At 41.7% G+C, this 18707-nt stretch overlaps 1 protein-coding gene across 2 annotated transcripts in view; it reads right to left on the reverse strand.

Annotated features, from left to right (window-relative positions):
* The window catches only part of akt1 (v-akt murine thymoma viral oncogene homolog 1), a 75842-nt gene that overhangs the window by 16558 nt on the left and 40577 nt on the right, over nucleotides 1–18707 (reverse strand). The window contains exons 3-9 of one of the 2 annotated variants that reach the window (XM_063006959.1): nucleotides 10867–10995; nucleotides 5642–5753; nucleotides 5218–5347; nucleotides 2963–3094; nucleotides 2657–2722; nucleotides 1134–1202; nucleotides 910–1035 (exon numbers count right to left, since the gene is read on the reverse strand). In XM_063006959.1, coding sequence (XP_062863029.1) covers nucleotides 910–1035; nucleotides 1134–1202; nucleotides 2657–2722; nucleotides 2963–3094; nucleotides 5218–5347; nucleotides 5642–5753; nucleotides 10867–10995 — 764 coding nt within the window. Of the gene's footprint in view, nucleotides 1–909; nucleotides 1036–1133; nucleotides 1203–2656; nucleotides 2723–2962; nucleotides 3095–5217; nucleotides 5348–5641; nucleotides 5754–10866; nucleotides 10996–18707 lie in introns of those variants that run through there. The other variant, XM_063006960.1, reaches the window with a different exon arrangement.

The following is an 18707-nucleotide window of genomic DNA, read 5'->3' on the forward strand; positions in this document are numbered from 1 at the left end:
TGGGCGCTGCAGGGGGTTGATATCAGCATGTCCTCTCTCTGTCTCTGGGGCTGCTAAAAGTCACCTGGCAGCTGTAGCTCACACGTGGCCACAGGCTCAGGCACACCAGTCAGCACAAACTGCCCTATCCTGCTACTCTGGCATTTTCAGAGGAACCTTAGCACACCTCTGAGTGGGAGAAACCAGGGCAGGGAAGAGGGGGGAGCAACCGAGACAAACGATAGACAAAACGAGAAGGACAAAGAAAGCATAGGAGAGAACAATATTAACAGAAATAAATAATGAATGCTTGAAAGAAAGTGTGGTCAGGTGACCTGTCTTCTCTTGCTGCGAGCTGATAAAACCATACGGTCTGTCAGTTGTTCCTAAGATACACATGAATGAAATATTCCCTAATATGATTCAGAATAGCTTATCGTTCATCATATTTAAAACAGTGCCTGAGGCATCAAAGCAACCCCAAAACATTACTGAGCCTCCTCTATTCTTCACACTTCATAAGTGTAACTTATCTGTCAAAATCCAATTCTCCTAGTAGTACTGTGGCTTGTCAACATGAATTTTGGACAAGTCCAGTTTGGCTTTTGTATGTTCTGCTTGTAGAAATGTGGTCCCTATTGGCCCATTTGAAGTCAGACAGAACACCTAAAATGATTTGAAATAGTGTATGGGGCATCTACACTGCAAATAGAGTAATTTCACTACCAGGGGAAGTCCAGACATTATTTAAAAATGCAGTCTGTGTAGGCTCAGAACCATGACTTAAAGGTGGAGTCAGTGATAAATGCAAAAAATGAGCAAACACAAAATCCAAACACCTACTACTTTCAGATCAAGCTCAAATACAAAACTCTTACGCATAAGTTATTAAACATAATACGACATCATGTAACTCAAAAACCTGATTACCTTTAGGTCACGGTACACCACGTTCCTCTCCGAGTGCAGGTAGTCCAGAGCTGATACAATTTCTGCTCCATAGAATCGCGCTCGATCCTCAGTGAAGACGCGGTCCCGGGACAAGTGGAAGAAAAGCTAATAAAAGGACAACAGATTTCAAGCATGAAGAACTTTCAACCATTGTATTGTTAATATGGACTAGCTGGTTTCAATGGCTTAAAACTCATTCTCACCTCTCCTCCGTTTGCGTATTCCATGACGAAGCACAAGCGGTCATGTGTTTGGAATGAGTATTTCAGCCCCTGACAGTGGAACACACACAAATGTATTAACAATCAGCCAACACAGATGTTTAATTTAAATAAATGCACACATTCTATAAACTGTAGTGACAATCAAATAACGTTATTATAATGAAACTATGATTTTACTTTTATTTTAGCTTAGTGCATCCAAAACATGAAATAAAATAAAAAACATATTGCAAGGGACATTAATTTATTTTACTTTTTTTTTTTTGTAAACAGAACAATTAAGTCTAAAATGGTAGCAACTAAAGCCTGAGGCATCAAAGCAACCCCAAAACATTACTGCGCCTCCTGTATTTTTCACACTTGATAAGCTTAAGTTACAGAGTTTTTGCAATTTGTTTCATCTGTCAAAATCCAACTCTATTTTAAAAGAAACATATTGCAAGGGACATTTATTTATTTTACTTTTTTTTGTGTGTAGAATCTGCACATTAAACAGAACAATTAAGTCTATAATGGTAGCAACCAAGCACCAACAAAAAATCAGCATTTTTTGTGTATGGTGTCCACTTTATTGATGTGGTATTTTTAATCAATTAACAAAACATTGTGCCACTCGTTCCACTCAAAAGAACTCGTAGGTCCTGCTGGTACCAAACATGGTAGTAGGTAATTGACTTCTTGGATGGTAAAAAAAAGGGAGTCAATCAGTTTTGAAGCTTTGGCTGATCCACATGGATCTTGCCTCTAAAACAGCTTTAACTGTTATCTAAAAAGTCCTGATTGGTTTGTGGTGGGATGTTGGATCAAAAACATCTGGTTCTATTGAAGGATGAGAGGATCTAATTGGTATACTTTCCATTAAGCTTCTGTAATGTGTAAATCTGGGGATTAGAAAGGCCATGAAAACAACCTTTCATTACTCTGGTGTTAGTCAAATGCTGATTTTAGCATGTATGGGGCCAGTATTATTCTGGAAACATCAGGGAAAAGTGTTTGCACCACAGGGTGCACCTGGCCTTGTAAACAGCTTCATATTGGTTGGCATGGTTGGGATAATTGACAGCCATTTGACCAGATGATGATGCCTATACTGGTATGAAATATTCTGTTATACTGAACAGCTAGCTGGTAGCAGCTATCATTTAGACTAGAAAATATAAGATGTTGAAACATGTGATGTTTGATTAGGGGTACACTAACCTGTGTGCACATTAGGACTTGATACAAAAGGTTTCGGAAATGCTGCCCTGACGTAAATTCCAGCTGTGTAAAGCTTTAACCAACAGTTTTTGTTGAGACTGATATAGACATAGACACACTCGTGCAGCTGTGTTTGTAATAGTGATAATCACTTTAAAGGCAAGTATCTTTTTCCTGTGGTGTTTTATATACTATGGGTTCATGTTCACACAGCGTACAGGGCTGCACACATTTGTCTTCCCAAAAACAACAAATCTGGGAACGTTGTGTAAGAGGGTGTGTGCGTGTGTAGATTCCCTTACCGTCAAGAAGGGGTGCTTAGAGTTCTGGAGGACCCTGTTTTCAGTGAGTGTGTGAGCCACTTCATCCTGAGAGACACAACACACAAAGAGCTGTAGTGTACTTTGATTATATGAGCTCCCTCTCACACACACAGCTTTGAAAATAGTTCACTCACAACTCTCAGCTATATAAATCCACAGACAGCCAAAACCACACACAAACACTCCATACCCTCTCACGCACAGTAACTGGAACGTTGTTTCCAGATCACCCTTCATTACTGATCACTGTTCCATTCATACTGCATTACTTCCCCTCTTACTTACTTTTGCTACTATCACTTCCTTCTTGAGGATTTTCATGGCATAGTATTTCCCAGTGGCCTTTTCCTTCACCAAGATGACTTTGCCGAAAGTGCCTTTCCCAAGGAGTTTGAGGTATTCAAAGTCATGCATAGTCTGAAGAGTACAGAAAGAAACTGTGTTAACAAACTTTTACAAATGAACACAGAACGGAAGCACTACCGTGTCAATGTGCTACAAGGTGGCACAGCACAACAACAAGCAATGCCTAGGGAAGGAGGGTCAACAGAGTTTCTTATTGCTGCTGGAAATTTAACCTTCGCTGGCTGGTTGAGGTGCCTGCACAAGTAATAGATGGTTCGCAGGAAACATAGCGTGGCTCTCCAGACACGATGCAACTTTCTGAAAGAGTGCACCCTTGACCGGTGACTGCATGTGGGTAAGAAAGGCGCACCCTTGTCTGCAGTCAGATGTTGTCTTGATGGCAGAACGTGTCTCTCTGAAATCTCAATATACTACTTTTGCGTCAATGTTACCTTCACACATTTGCAAATCACCCATGTCTTGGATAATGATACACGTTTTTACAGGAAATATGCTGAAACGCTGAATTATCTGACCACAGAATACATTTCTACTGTCTTCCCATCCATCTAAGATAAGCTTGGTCACAGATACACTGGCAGTGATTCAGCATAGATCTTATATATGGCTTTCTCATTGCGTAACAGAGACTAAGGTTGCAATGCTTGATGTAGCAGTGGACTAGGTTAAGTGACAAAGTTCTTGTAGCTAGATTTATCACAACAGCATGATGGTTTTTTTTTTAAACAATGCCATCTAAGGGCTTACAAGTAACAGTGGTTTCTGACCATGCCCTAGACAGACTGAGTAAAATGTAGGTCTTTTCTGTGCCATTAATATTATTGTGAAAATATTTAGGTAATCTCAAAGTTTGGCACAATTTTTGCTTGCAAAGACTGAGTTTTTGATGGATCCTCCTGTCATACTCATGATTCCCTCACCTCTTACTAATTCACCTGCTTATTGAGGAATGTTTCAAAACTGTGTAACTTGACAATTATATTAAACATCTCACTCTTATTCTCATGATTCAGCAGAAACTCATTGTTCCTAAAATATCTGACAGTTTATTTGACAAGCAGCAGTTACAGCACCAGCACTACTACCAAATCAAGTAAAGAATTGTGTGTGTGTAGGTGTGTGTGTGTGTGTGTGTGTGTGTGTGTGTCTGTGTGTGTGTGTGTGTGTGTGTGTGAGAGAGAGAGAGAGAGAGAGAGAGAGAGAGAGAGAGAGAGAGAGAGAGAGAGAGAGAGAGAGAAGGGGGGGCGGCTATCTGATATTAAAACAAAGAAAGCTGCCAAGGGCTGCTAAGCTACACACACTTTCCTACTTGACAGATTTCTGTAAAGAGGTTAAGGGTCAATAAATTACTGTGCATGAATAATATTTATGTACAAGATCATGAATGACCTCATGTCTTTAGAGGACATGACTTTTTTTTTTTTTTTTTTTTTTGCTTAGCCTGATATCTGCATATTTAGACATTTCATTATCTCATGATATTTTGGGGGTCTGAGCTGTCTGGTGCATTTATGGTCTGTCCCAACTGCCCCAACATCTGGTTGTGCTGAGTTTCGGCCCTCAAGGATCGGGTCTGTCCACCCTGACCTTATACAAAGGCGCAGAGCTTGGTTAGACATAGAGTCAGACAAATAGACTTGTGGTGATCAGAGATGTTGGGCTGCTGTCATTCTGTCTCTCACATACGATCACTCAGGTTTGTTGACAGTGGAGGAGGTGAGAAAGAGGCATTTCTCCAAAAAGAAAGCATTAAATATTCAGGGTTTGAATGGTCTGCAGTTTGTATTTATTTTAACGGCATCAATTTTACTTGCAAGACTGAACTTTACATATAATCGATATATCTGGGGATTTTTAATAAAGTGGACTTTGATTCGATTTACCAGTGAAATTCCAGACTGTATTCCAAACCTCATGCTATGTCCTACATAGTGTGAAACTAAACCATTTAAAGTGCACTAATTACACATGCAGTTTAGTACAGTACTATGCAATATGCAATCCAGCTGCTTTAAATGTCTTTAGAAGGCACTGATCAGCTTATACGATTTAAACAGAGTTGGTTTTCTTCCTAAAGAATGTTTGTGCCCACTCACCTTTAACACAAAACACATATACTAAAAACTTAAATCTGATCAGAATAAAAGTCTGATATTTGAAACAGAGTAGCGTACCACTTTGAGCCGAGGTTTGGTCAGATACATTTCCATATCCATGTGGTCGGAAGATGAGTCCATCATCATGTCCTCTTCTTGTTTCTGAAGACTTTCAGACACAGCCTGGATGGCTTTGGTCCACTCCTCCCTGTAATAGTTAAAGTAACGTACAACAGCATTCAAAAGTCTGCTTCCACAACAAAGTATGACCTTGACGTCACAGTATCTAATAGTTGTGCTCTACTGATTAAGTTTTATCAAACCAATGCAAATTATTAATGCTATAAATGAAAAATAGATCAAATGTACCAAAACTAAGATTTGTTTGGATATTGAGACACTTGAGCATCAAACTCTCAACTGTTACCATTTTAAAAATGTATTTTTATGATAAGGAAAACATAAAATTCACTGATCAACTTAGAAAGCTGGGGAGTCTGACCGTTCCTCTGGAGTATCCACATGGAAGGTGCGCTCAATGACAGTGGTCCACTGCAGGCAGCGGATGATGAATGTGTTGGGCTTTGGTCGCTCTGTATTCATCAGCTGACACTCTGGACACGACCAGGAGGATGCCCACAGGGAGAGGGAAAGAGAGAGAGAAAGAAAAAGTAAGTCAGCCATTTATCTTTATCTGCATTTATCTCCTGCACTACATTAAACACACATGGCGGGGAAGCTCCCCAGTGCGGCTGCGGCTGAACAGGTGCACTGTGGGCCAGCGAGCGTATTCAGCCCAGCTTGCATTGTACACACTTAACATTCAGTACACTCTGGTCCAGAAATTCTATTTAAAGAGAAATGTTGGGGTTTGATATTTTCGGTAGTGGAAAATATTGTATAATGTCATAGTGTTTGGTGAACAATGAACATTGTGTACCAGCAAATGAAAAAATAATACTGGTAAAACATGAGTCCATTAAATCATGGTTTCCATATTCAGAACCTCTCAAAGCTGCATGAACAACCTAGTCTCAAGCTCTTCTGAACTGTCATTTCTTCATGACAGAGCCTCAATATACTTAGACCTTTTTTTTCTGTATCATTTTGCCAATAGTTGGGTAAATGTTCGAAATTAAAGCAATTGCTGGACTTAAAACTTAGCCCAATAATGTGGTTAATTAGCATACATCTATATTAGTTATCTTTGGTTACCAAACATATCAAAAAATGTTACCTGGTGCCCAGGAGGTGCAGCGGGATATTCTGCTAGCACACCAGTGCAGAGATTCTGAACAAGCCGGTTCGAATTTCGGCTCTGCTACGGGTTGGCTGGGTGGCATCTAGCTAGCACAATTGGCAGAGCCTGCAGCGGACAAAAATTGGCCACTGTGTCTGACTAAGTGGGTGGGGTCTTTAAAACGCTGTGCAAGGATCCTGGTTAGCAGACTGAGGCAAATAAGGCATATAAGAAGGGGTCTGCTAGAACGGCACACGACCTGAGCTAAAACACTAATATTTACCAACTGCAAAAAGTAATAATAGTAAAAATTTTTGCTTTTAGTCCTAATTCTAGCTAAACTACTAAGGCAACAGTGTGGACACAATTCATTTAAATAAATGACAGGAAACCTCACATGCTACATAAGATGGTCAGCTACAATCCCCATACTTTAATCATATATAAATAATGCATGTAATACTATTTTTTTCTGATTTATTTATGCATTTTCGCCCTTTTTCTTCTGATTTAGTGGAGTCAATTAGTCTTCCGCTGCTGGGGATCCCTGATTACGTTCCCTCCCTCGACCCCTACTTTTTTGCTCATGTCTTGGTGGATTTGCACATGGGGCTCCTCCACTTCTACACAGGCACCTGCTAACCAGGGACCTTGCACACCGTTTGAAGACCCCACCCACTTAGTCCGTTTTTTCCCACCCAGCAGACTTGATGGCCAATTTTGTCTGCTGCAGGCACTGCCAATTGTGCCTGCTAGATTGCGCCCAGCAAACCGGTAGCAGAGCTGAGATTCGAACCAGGGTGTTTAGTGGAATATCCCCTTGCACCACCTGGGCACCTATGTAATACTATTTTGCAGTAATCTGATTGTAAAAGACAAAAAGCCACAATATTTTAAGGATGGCCATATGGTGGTTTTAAATGTGTCTTTAAATAATCTCAGATAGTATTAATGGTAGAGATGGGACGATCGATCGGCTACGAATCGGTATCGGCCGATTTTTTATCAAAATATGCTATCGGCGATATTTCCTAAAAGTAGCCGATCCGATCGTGTGATATATAAAGACCATGTTAAGTTAACAGCTCAGTGGATTGATCCAGACTTTGAGCTACGAAGCACCAACCATCGCATCACCATTCATCAACAATCGTACAGAAACCATCGTGAAAGCTCTTACGATGTAATTTTGCTGATTGTAATATTTACTTTAAAAAGATAATTCAACCCGGTCACATCTGAGTCGATTCTATCAGCACGTTATATAAACTCCTGGTTCACTTTGGTAAATCGTAAGCGGTTCTTACTTGTGATGTAGATGAGAACAGAAAACGTTACAGAGCCAATCCGAGGCAAAAGTTTATTCATTACCAAATTCGTTAGTTCAGGATCATCTGCTGAACTTTTAGAAAACTTTTAGCTCCTTAGACGGAACGAGTCTGACGGTCGGTTACAGATCTGTGGTAATAGCAGTTTAATTAAGCTTTTTAATGAAGCTTTTTAATGTAAGAGAGTCACACAAAATGTTCTGTAGTAGCTGGTGTTTATTTAAAACCACGACATTTAATTAATAACAGTAAACACGGAGAGATAACTGAGAAGAGAAACTTACGCTTCACATAAAAACGAATCAACTCATGAATCAATGAATCACTTATAGCGATACTGTGAACAAAGCGTCTCTTCCAAAGGCACAAACACACACACACTGCTCCGGTGTATCTTTACTGTGAGGCTCTTTTTAAGTTTATTTACTGCTAATCCCCCCCCCCCCCCCCCCCGATCGGAATCGGCTATCGGCCGATGTCCCTGAAAGGAGATCGGAGATCAGAATCGGTGCCAAAAACCCCGATCGGTCCATCTCTAATTAATGGGCTAATACTTTTAAGTTTGCTTTTTTAAAATTGGATCAGGTAGCTTGAGAAATGCCTCTTAGCAACAGGAAAGCACCACTACCTGTAAAAATCATCCTATTAGCAGCTGATAGTATGATTTATAGCATTTAGCAGACGTTTTTATCCAAAGTGACTGACATGTCTTGTACATGTATCTAAGCAATTGAGGATTAAGTGCTTTATTAAAGGGCCCAACGGTGGCTATCAGGCAGTAGTAGGGCTTGAATCACAAACCTTCCGATTACTGGTAAGGTACCTTAACTGCTGAGCTACCTGATTTGCATATTCAGGGTTAACATTCATAAGATCAAAGTAATGAATCATGGTGATTCTTCTCGCACGAATCGTCACTTTTTTTTGTTACCTGTGCTTAGACTGCAAAGTCCAGCAGTGGCAAAAATGCTATAACATCAGCATTTAATAATTTAACACTCATCTCTTTTCTGAAAATGAAAAAAAAAAAAATCAGCAGCAGCAACTTGACAAAAAAACATGACTTGTGTTTTTTGAAGCCACGAAGCACAAAACGGTCGACCACAGTTGCAGTCGCATCAGGAGCCATATGTGGAAGAGGAAGCTGCATCACAGAGCCATTTGTGGCAGGAGAGGGGGGGCGAGGGTTGACATAAGAGACCTGTCGAAGAGATGGAGGACTCGAGCGGAGGCCACCACTGCGCTCCAGCAGGGCTCATCAACAGCCCGGGATGCTTAGCACCGTGTCATCGGCGTACGACGACATTATAGCTGTTATACGACTGACTGCATCTGACGCCGGGGACAACTGCTGGTGCCGCTGCTGCTGCCGCTTCAGAGCAGAGCCGAGATAAATAATGAGAATAAGGCACTTAATAACCGTTATAACTCACGAGTGTCAGGGTGGAAGCATTTCCTTTAACAAACAATATGGCTGTCTAATTGGCCTGTTCAATCACTCAAAGGCTTTCTGGCAGTGACTGAGAGATGTTCCGCTGAATTAAGAGAGAGGCGATGGAAATGCTACGGATCAGCTAAAAGCTGATACAGGTGAATTCGATGAGCCTACAAATGTGGTGGGCAATTATTTCTTTAGATGTCGGGCCAATAGCAAAATCCTATCAGTGTGCACACACCCACAGTCTATGAGAAAAGCAGTAGATGTGTCTGGATGAGCTCACATTACATTTACAGATTCATTACAACACACTATTTTAATCGATTATACAAGGGCTAACCCACCACCACTGGGATCTGGGTTTGAATATCAGCAGTACTATTGTCTGCCAGAGTGTCTACACAGATATGACTGGCTATGTCTGACAATGAGGAATGCCCAAAGCCCTGCCCAGGGTATTCCTGCCTTGCACCCAGTGGACCTGTGATGGGCTCACCACAAACCTGACCATAATAAAGTGGTTAACAATTATAAAAGAAGGTATAAATCTTAAAAGCAATCTTGTTTTTATGCATGTTATTTGCATATATTGCTGTTATGCTAATTAAATAACACAAGCCTCCTTATCTGACCCATTAATGCTTTAGACAAAGTGCAATCTGCAAATCTTTATGCATCTTTATATTTATATTTACATTTCCGGAATTTAGCAGACGCTCTTATCCAGAGCCACTTACAGAAGTGCTTCCACAGTAAACATACAAATCTGCTGAAAACCTTTTAAATAAGATGCTATAGAAGGTTAGAAAGTGCATGTTATTGCTCAGCCTAAGTGCTTAGTAAAGATGTGGGTCTTTAATCATCTTTTAAAGACAGTGAGAGACTTCCTCCATTCATCAATGTGTCTGTTCAAAAACCTAGTGAGCCGCCTTGCTGCCTACTGCCTACCTAGGCAGCTGCCTGAGTAGAGAACATTCTAATAAGACAACAAATAAGACAATAGATTTAGAGATGGGGACTCGAGTCATGTTTACAGTCTACATAGTGCACTTCACAGAAACAACTGGGGTGAATGGAACGCTCCTACAGAATTGGCACGAATGGTTGAAAGACCGCTTTCTGAACCAATCAGATTTTAATTTTTAGTAAAAATGCTGTTATTTGCATTTAATGTGTTTGCGTCACACAGATGATGTGTCAATGAAACGCTTAATTGGCTTTCTAACAGGCTTTACTTCACAAACGGGAAAAGTTTGGAGGTTTTTTATTAGTTAGCCTCAGGCCACTCAAACCAATGGGCTGAGGCGGAACAACCCGCTAGCATGCCAGCTAACATCTACCTCCGTGTACCGAAAACAGTTAAACTGTCACTGACAGGCCCGAATTTACAAATAAATGCACTTGTACACCCTGACACAAAATAAAAATCAATGAGAATTTATTTACATTTGAAAAGAACTCGTTTGTTGCTCCACATTTATACACCATATTTGTAATTTTTTTGGGAGAAAAGTACCGCACTGAATGCTGGGATTGCCTCACCGCTAAGGAAGCATCGGATGCTCCCTCGATATTCAGTCAGATTATTGTTCGAAATAAGGCACCTCAGTAGGCAGCATTTTAGTAGGCAGTCTTCTTCTTGGGAGCGCATGTAGGATGACATGCTTGATAGGTTTTCGAACAGACCCACTGATTAATTCAAGAAAAAGGAAGATACTCACGTGCCACAGAGAAGTTATTAAGCGGCGTCTCCAGTTGGTCCACATCCTGTGGCCGCTCCTTGTAACCAATAAACGTACCGTCTTTCTTCAGCAGGAAATATCGTGGTCTCCATGTCTTAATGTACTCTCCTGCAGAACCGAGAGGAAAATAAACAGACCCGTTATTATTTATATGAAATACTTATTTCTTATAGTCTTGTACAGGTTTAATTCTATTACAAATAAATGACACTAATCGTTGCAGTTTTGCAAGTGGAATCTTTGCTTTTCTTGCTTTCTTGCTTGCATGAACAGCAGATGACAGAGCCGAGTTTTAAACTAAGTTCGAAATGTCAGCTCGGATGTGCTGGCGTGTTTTACCGCTGCGCCACCGTCCTTCATGTTTTATGTCTGTTCTGATAAAACCAATTTTCCATTCTCATTAAAGTCAACTAGGTGCTCAGCCAGTGCAGCAGTCGGGTTCGAACGTCAGTGGTGCTATAGGCCGGCCCGGCTACACAGACATGATTGGCTGCACCCTGTGTTTCCCAGTGGAACCAGACTGGATACAAACCTGACTAGGACAAAGTTAAAGTCAATGTCTTTTTTTTTATTCCTCATACATCAGTACACACGAATTGAGTTGGATTCTGTTAAGATACTTGCCAGTAATTTATTGGTTGAAATTAATGTTAATGACAAAAAAAGACGTTTAAATGTACAAAGTGTTTTCCAGTCGTTGGCCAACCGCCCACTACTGATGCAATGAATCTCATTTACAAAACCCACATCCACAGACCTTACAAAAGCAGCTACCTGATTAAGCAGAGAGTGTGGATTCATCTCCATACACACATAACTGCTTCTCATCAAGCCATACCTGACCACCTTTACCATTTACAGCACATTTCTATTCTGCTGAGGACCAGAATGAGCACATGTGCAGATGTTACAAAACAAAAAAAGCTTACACGTTAGAAAAGGGTCTAACTGAAGCACCTGAAGAAGATCTCAGGGAGAAGCTGGGACCGAGGAAGAAGATGGAATGGAATGGTTTTACAGGACAGAGGATCTGAATTCATTTTTAATTACGGCAGAGGGGTATTAACCCCATGCAGTGGCTGAGCAAGCTGTCCCTAATTGGCCCATTTCCTCCTGGCACTTGCAGAATCAGTCAGGATGACAGAACTAACTACGGCTTTGCTGCTATAAACTGAGATCTGCCTTGTTCTTATAGTAACAGACCTGTCAGTGAACTTAGCTAAAGATCAGAACCTGAGCTCTGTCCCATTTCTTTATAAATCAGCAAGTAAAACTCATCATTTCCATCAATAAGGAAATAAATAAGGGACTTTATTTATATTAAATATTCACAGTATGATGAAGGCAAGGTTCTGTAGGGATAACACATAAACCTTTTGATGAATACATTGAATAAGAGGAAAATATGGATTTGGCCATAATGACAGACATAGATTGTCCAAAGAGGCTGAAACTGAATTTCTCTAAACTATCCCTGTAAGATTTTTACATTTCAAGAGGCAGCATTTACTCCGTCTACATCCCTGGCTTTAAATCAGCACACGTCTCTTAGCGTCAATGTAATCAATCAATAAATGAATTATTCCTCACAGATGGTCAAAATTCCTCTAGAAAGATTTTACAGCAGTCCTCTATACAAACACTGTTCCACGCCAAGTATAATCCACCTGACTCACAACTGGGGGTGAACTAGTGCGTACGAGAAAACATCCTCTTGTCAGCTCTGCACACTTAACCAGTTTCAATTCTGCACCAGATGTCCAATGTGTTATCACGACTGTTATCATTTTTCATCATAGCATCAAGGGGAGGAGGACTCCCACACAGCTAGCTATTTTGCAAAGTAAGGAGGTTCTACAATCAAAAGACACTTTGTTATAAGAACTGATGCTGTCACAACTCCCAACTGGCAAACTGTTCTGAAAGTGTCGGTTTTAAATGATTATAAAATGTTCGTAGAGTACGGCAATCAAAATCAACCATCCAAGACGTTTAATCATTTCAAAACATCATTTCAATTAAGCACACCAAGGTAACAAAGGGTTTGCCATTGAATTTCGAATTTTCCTCCTAGCTTGCCCCATGAAGGAGCTCGGGTGGTGCAGTGGTCTAACGTGCTAGCACTGACCTGAGCAGTGCTGCACCCGAAATCGCATACTTCCATACTGAACAGTACGCAAAAGCAGGTAGTATGTCTGAATACGTAGTATTCATTAAACAGTACCCGGATGACCTACTGCATGGGCAGCTATTCTTGAGCACGCAAACACAGCACACTGCGGTCCATATATAATAATCTATAATCAACTGGAGCTGCAAAGGCATTCGAAGCGGGCGAGGAAAGATGGCGGAAGCGGCTGTTTACAAGTGTAAGTGGCACAAAAAAGACAAAAAATACCTAAAATTTTGGTGAGTGGGGCTTTTAATGAATAGTGGGGCTTCACGTGACGTTGGTTAGATGGCGTAGTACGTCCGAGGTTGCGTGCATACTGCACACTTGCACACTGAAAGGGCGTACTGCTTTACCAGCCAAGTAGTGCGCACTGCCTCAAATTCAGTACATACTGTTTAAGTATGCGATTTTGGACCACACAAACACAGCTGGCTTTGTTTGAGAGGGGGAGGGTCGGACGGGGTTTCTTCTAGCTCCACTTCAATATGCGATCTTCAGGACTAGTTGCCTAGGACGAGTGCCTGTACAAGTTAGGGGGAGTCACATAGTGCTTGGTCTGGTTCTCCATATGCGATACAACACTAGCAGGTGATAAGAAGCATTTACAGATCGGAAACATGATGACATTGGGAGATAAAGAAAAAAATTCATATATATAAAAGTAAAGCAAGTCTGTCCCATGATAAGGCATGTAAAGTGTGTTTGAGAGTGAAGCTCTTAATGTATTATGCATGCAATCAATTAAACACCAGCTGTCAGATTCAGTAAGCGCATCAGTCTAATACAGTAGGACATCACTGTGGTGTATCTCAGCAGATCTACCAACCTGCCTGGGTGACCTAAAGATACAACTGGACATGCCTGAGCGATGGAAGGTCAATGGGATCCTGCTGTGATATGTGATCTCTGGGACTGGTGGAGGTACCAATACAAGTGGTGGGGGGATTTATATAAACCATAGCACGACTCTCCAAGCACAATACTGCTCTGTGTGGGAACCTGGTGCTGGTTGATGTAGAGGTCTATGTCCCTTCCTGGTCACACAGGGTGGATTAAGCAGCAGAGGGATTATAGTAGGAATTTGGACTAGGTTGTGGGGGGAAGTGTGGGGTGGTAAAGGGGTATTTTTCAGTAAATCTCTTCATTCTAACAACTTCATTGCTTATAAAGGAATTTAATATTTGCCCAAAATGACCCCCTGTGTACAAAGAAATGCCTATAAGGACCCAGTTTGACATGCAAGTCAGGTCTTTTGCTCCAATGTAAGTGCCTGACCTCACAAATGCTCTTTTTACTAAATGGGCGCAGAATTTCCAAATGGCTTGTGGAAAGCCCCTTTTGGAACATGTCATTCAACAGGCAAATTTCAAGTTTGCACATATTTTGCCATATACTATATGATGGAAATTTTGGGCCTTATTAGAAGCCCAGCTATATGTAACAGTTTTACACAGGAGCCCAACAGACCTCCGACTGAATGACCCCCCCCAAACTACCGTACTCTGTAATCCCTGTCTGTGTTCCAAAGCTGTTCGACTGCCAACAGAACCCGAGAACAGTATGTACACCACGTAGCCCCGTCATGGTCAGTGTGATGGTGACATCAGAATGAAAGAGAAAGAAGAGAGGTAGTGAGAGGACCCACAACAGTGATTACAAAAACAAGTGCACGCAGTCGTCTTGCACTACTCGTTTAACTCTATAAACCATCTCGATCACAACAAACATCTGGTTGTGTGGCCGCCAAGTGCAAGTGCTCTCAGCTGCTTAAAGAGTCGAGTGATTGTAATATAATAATAGCCTGGATGAGTGTGTGTGTTCTTGTGTGTATGTAATGTAGTGTGTGCATGCACAAGTGCAGAACTATAAAGCTATATTTGTGTGTATACACAAGTTTGTACAAGGCAGCTCGTCAGTGCCGGAAGCTTGACCTCTCCTGAGGGGTACAGAGTGTTTGGATATTGCATGCCGGTCTGGCTGACGCACAGTGACCACCTCAGTTGGCATGCATTGGCCACGTTGCCTGTGATGACGAGCAATGCCACCCACTAAGACTGTAATAGCACCGTCAGTAAACAATCTCTCGCTCTGTCCATGCGCCAACACTTAGCCTCCAGCCCTAGTTGGAATCTAAGTTGGGTTATGATGGTATATAAAATCTAGCGGTAGGAAAATATGTACCAGTACAGATTTCACTCCACAATTCCAAAATAAACCTTCTGTTGTGTAATATTGGTGTTTATCTGAATCACCAAAAGGAAAAAAAACTAGCCCAAATAGCCTTGAATTATATATGGGTGGATTTCGAATCTCAGGTACAGAGCAGAATAATGTAACAGTATAACAGTAAGGGGTGTCCACATACTTGTGGACATACACCGATCAGCCATAACATTAAAACCGCCTCCTTGTTTCTACACACACTGTTCATTTTATCAGCTCCACTTACCATATAGAAGCACTTTGTAGTTCTACAATTACTGACTGTAGTCCATCTGTTTCTCTACATACTTTTTTAGCCTGCTTTCACCCTGTTCTTCAAAGGTCAGGACCCTAACAGGGCCACCACAGAGCAGGTATTATTTAGGGGGTGGATGATTCTCAGCACTGCAGTAACAATGACATGGTGGTGGTGTGTTGTGCTGGTATGAGTGGATCAGACACAGCAGCGCTGCTGGAGTTTTTAAATACCGTGTCCACTCACTGTCCACTCTATTAGACACTCCTACCTAGTTGGTCCACCTTGTAGATGTAAAGTCAGAGACGAGCGCTCATCTATTGCTGCTGTTTGTCAGAGTCGGTCATCTTCTAGACCTTCATCTGTGGTCACAGGCCACTGCCCACGGGGCGCTGTTGGCTGGAAATTTTTGGTTGGTGCATCAGCATTGCTGTGTGTTATCCACTCTTACCAACACAACACACTAACACACCACCACCAGACCTTCAGGCAACAGTTTGGGGCCCTGTTGAAGCATGACTGTGCCCGTGAGCGCAAAGTGAGCTCCATTAAGACATGGGTTGACGAGTTGGGTGTGGAGGAACTCCAGTGGCCAGCACAAAGCCTTGACTTCAACTTCATGAAACACCTCCGGCAAAGTCAACTGCTAGCCAGGAATCTCCACACTCCAAAATTTGGTGGAAAAGTTTTGAAGTAGGATGGCCAACAAACTTATGGATTGAAATGTACCGAGTGACCCCCCCGTGGGCGGTACAGTGGCTAGCACTGTCGCCTCACAGAAGAAGGTCCTGGGTTCGATCCCCAGGCGGGACGGGCCAGGTCCTTTCTGTGTGGAGTTTGCATGTTCTCCCCGTGGGTTTCCTCCCACAGTCCAAAAACATGCAGTCAGGTTAATTGGAGACACTGAATTGCCCTATGGGTGAATAAGTGTGTCTATGTGTGGGTATGTGTCTGCCCTGCGATGGATTGGCACCCTGTCCAGGGTGTTACTGTGTGCCTTGCGCCCATTGAAAAGCTGGGATAGGCTCCAGCACCCCCTGATTGGATAAGCGGTTAAGAAAGTGAGTGACGTGTGCATCTACTTTGATAACACGTATTACTATTTCATAAGAAACAGCATAAAAAAGGACATAAATTGATTTAGAATGAAATAAATCCTTACTCTGAAAGAAATACATGACAATTCATGGGTTTTAGTGGATGTAGTATATAACAGTCCCCTGGGTGCTCTGCTGGGATGTGGGCTTCGAATCTCAGCACTGCTATCGGCTGATCATTCGTCTTCACATGCATGACTGGCTATGTCTGAGAGGGCGACTGAACAGGCTTGTCATTAAGGGCCATCAGTGCACTCTCAGTGCTGGTCCCAAGCCCAGTTAAAATAAAGAGGGCAGCTTCAGGAAGTGAATCTGTCATAAAAACTGTGCTGAATCAGGTATACGGACCAAAATGATTTACCGTGGCCAGCTCTAAATATGGTATCAGCTAACAGGGGGAAAAAATTATAGTACAGTATCTACCCAGTAGCCTCTGTATTGGTGAACACCACATGAAAAAGAAGCTTGACTTTGAAGTAATTCAGTCAGGGATACAATGAAAGCTGCACAGGTGACTTCTTCTATCAGATCGCTTATTAGAAGCACGTTTCAGCTACAAATCAGTTCTAACAAGTAGTAACTTGATACGTGAGATTTGAAAGAAAACGAGGCAACTAACACAATAACAATGCAGGAGCAATAATCAAAATAAACCAGATACTACTTCTGTTTTTTAAGGCAAACGAATGTCTGACAAGTCATCATAGAGTTTATTACACATCGATTATTAGCAAAGAGGAACAGTGGTTGCAACAGGGACTGGGAGCATTTTACAGGGCAATTGCAAAACTTCCCAAATATCTCAAGGCTGCCATTCAGAAACCTTGAAGTGACTAAACCTGATGTAAGAAGCACAAAACCTGAACCCCTGAGTAACAGAAGTATATGTATTCTTCCTCTCCTCCCGCTAGAGGTCGCCACAGCAACTCATTCGTCCCCATCTTGCCCAGTCTTGAACATCCTCCTCTGTCACCCCAATTACCTGCATGTTCTCCCTCACCACATCCATCCCACATCAACCTCCCCCGACCTGGTGGCTCAATCCTCAGCACCTCCTCAGCACATGCCCAAACCGTCTCAATCTCTCCTCCCTAACTCTGTCTTAAAACATCCTACCTGTGATTTAATAAACTCGTTCCTGATCTAGTTCGTTCTCATAACAGAAGTACGCATTACTGTATGATAAATCTACTATGCTGGTAACAGAACAGCAGTGCCCGACTTCTGGGGGTTCGAATCTGGGGCGTTACACAAACTTGGCCATTGAGGGAACACACATCAGTGCACTTTTTTGTGTGAGTCCCAATCCCAGATAAATAGACTGCAGTCAGACCAATCAAGCACACGCACTCTGTGTCTACGAAGCCTCGCTGTTGAGACCTTGAACTTAACCTTGATGGTATGTGTCTTTCTAAAATCCTAATATATGTACCATGCATTAATGGTACCTTCACACATACAGTACTGCAAGTCACCCATGCTGAGGGCACTGATGCACTCCCATACCATGACAGTTGCTGGCTTTTGCATCTTTCTATGATAAACTAATCGGCTGTTTTAGTCTTTGGAATGGCGAACTTTACGTCTGGATGAAATTTGGACACATCTTAGATGGTCTTTTGGTCCATCTGAGATGAAGCTGGGCCCAGAGAACTCTTCAGCTTTTGAACTGATATATGCAGACCTGATATTTGGATTTATCCTTGTGTAATAAGAGTTCAGGTGGCAATGATGGACTAAGTTAAGTAACGATGGTTTTACAAAATACACCTGAGTCCATATATGAAGCATAGCAGCATTGATGGTTTCTCATGCCGTGTCGTATGAGAGTTCAAAGGTCACACACTTTCAACAGTCGTTTCTGACCTTGTTTTACTGGATTCCCTAAATGTTTTCACAACATTATGTACAGTAGATGGTAAAAAATGATTTGCAATCTTGCATTTAGAAATATTTTCAATAAAGTTTGATACAAAGCGGTGAGCCAAGACCCATCATTGCTTGTACAGACTAAGCCTGTTACAGTTGCCATTAAGATGTCTTATCCCAGGAAGTCCATGATTATTTCAGCAAGACAATGCCAGACCTCATT

Source organism: Trichomycterus rosablanca, chromosome 13, assembly GCF_030014385.1.
Source record: "Trichomycterus rosablanca isolate fTriRos1 chromosome 13, fTriRos1.hap1, whole genome shotgun sequence".
NCBI lineage: Eukaryota > Metazoa > Chordata > Actinopteri > Siluriformes > Trichomycteridae > Trichomycterus > Trichomycterus rosablanca.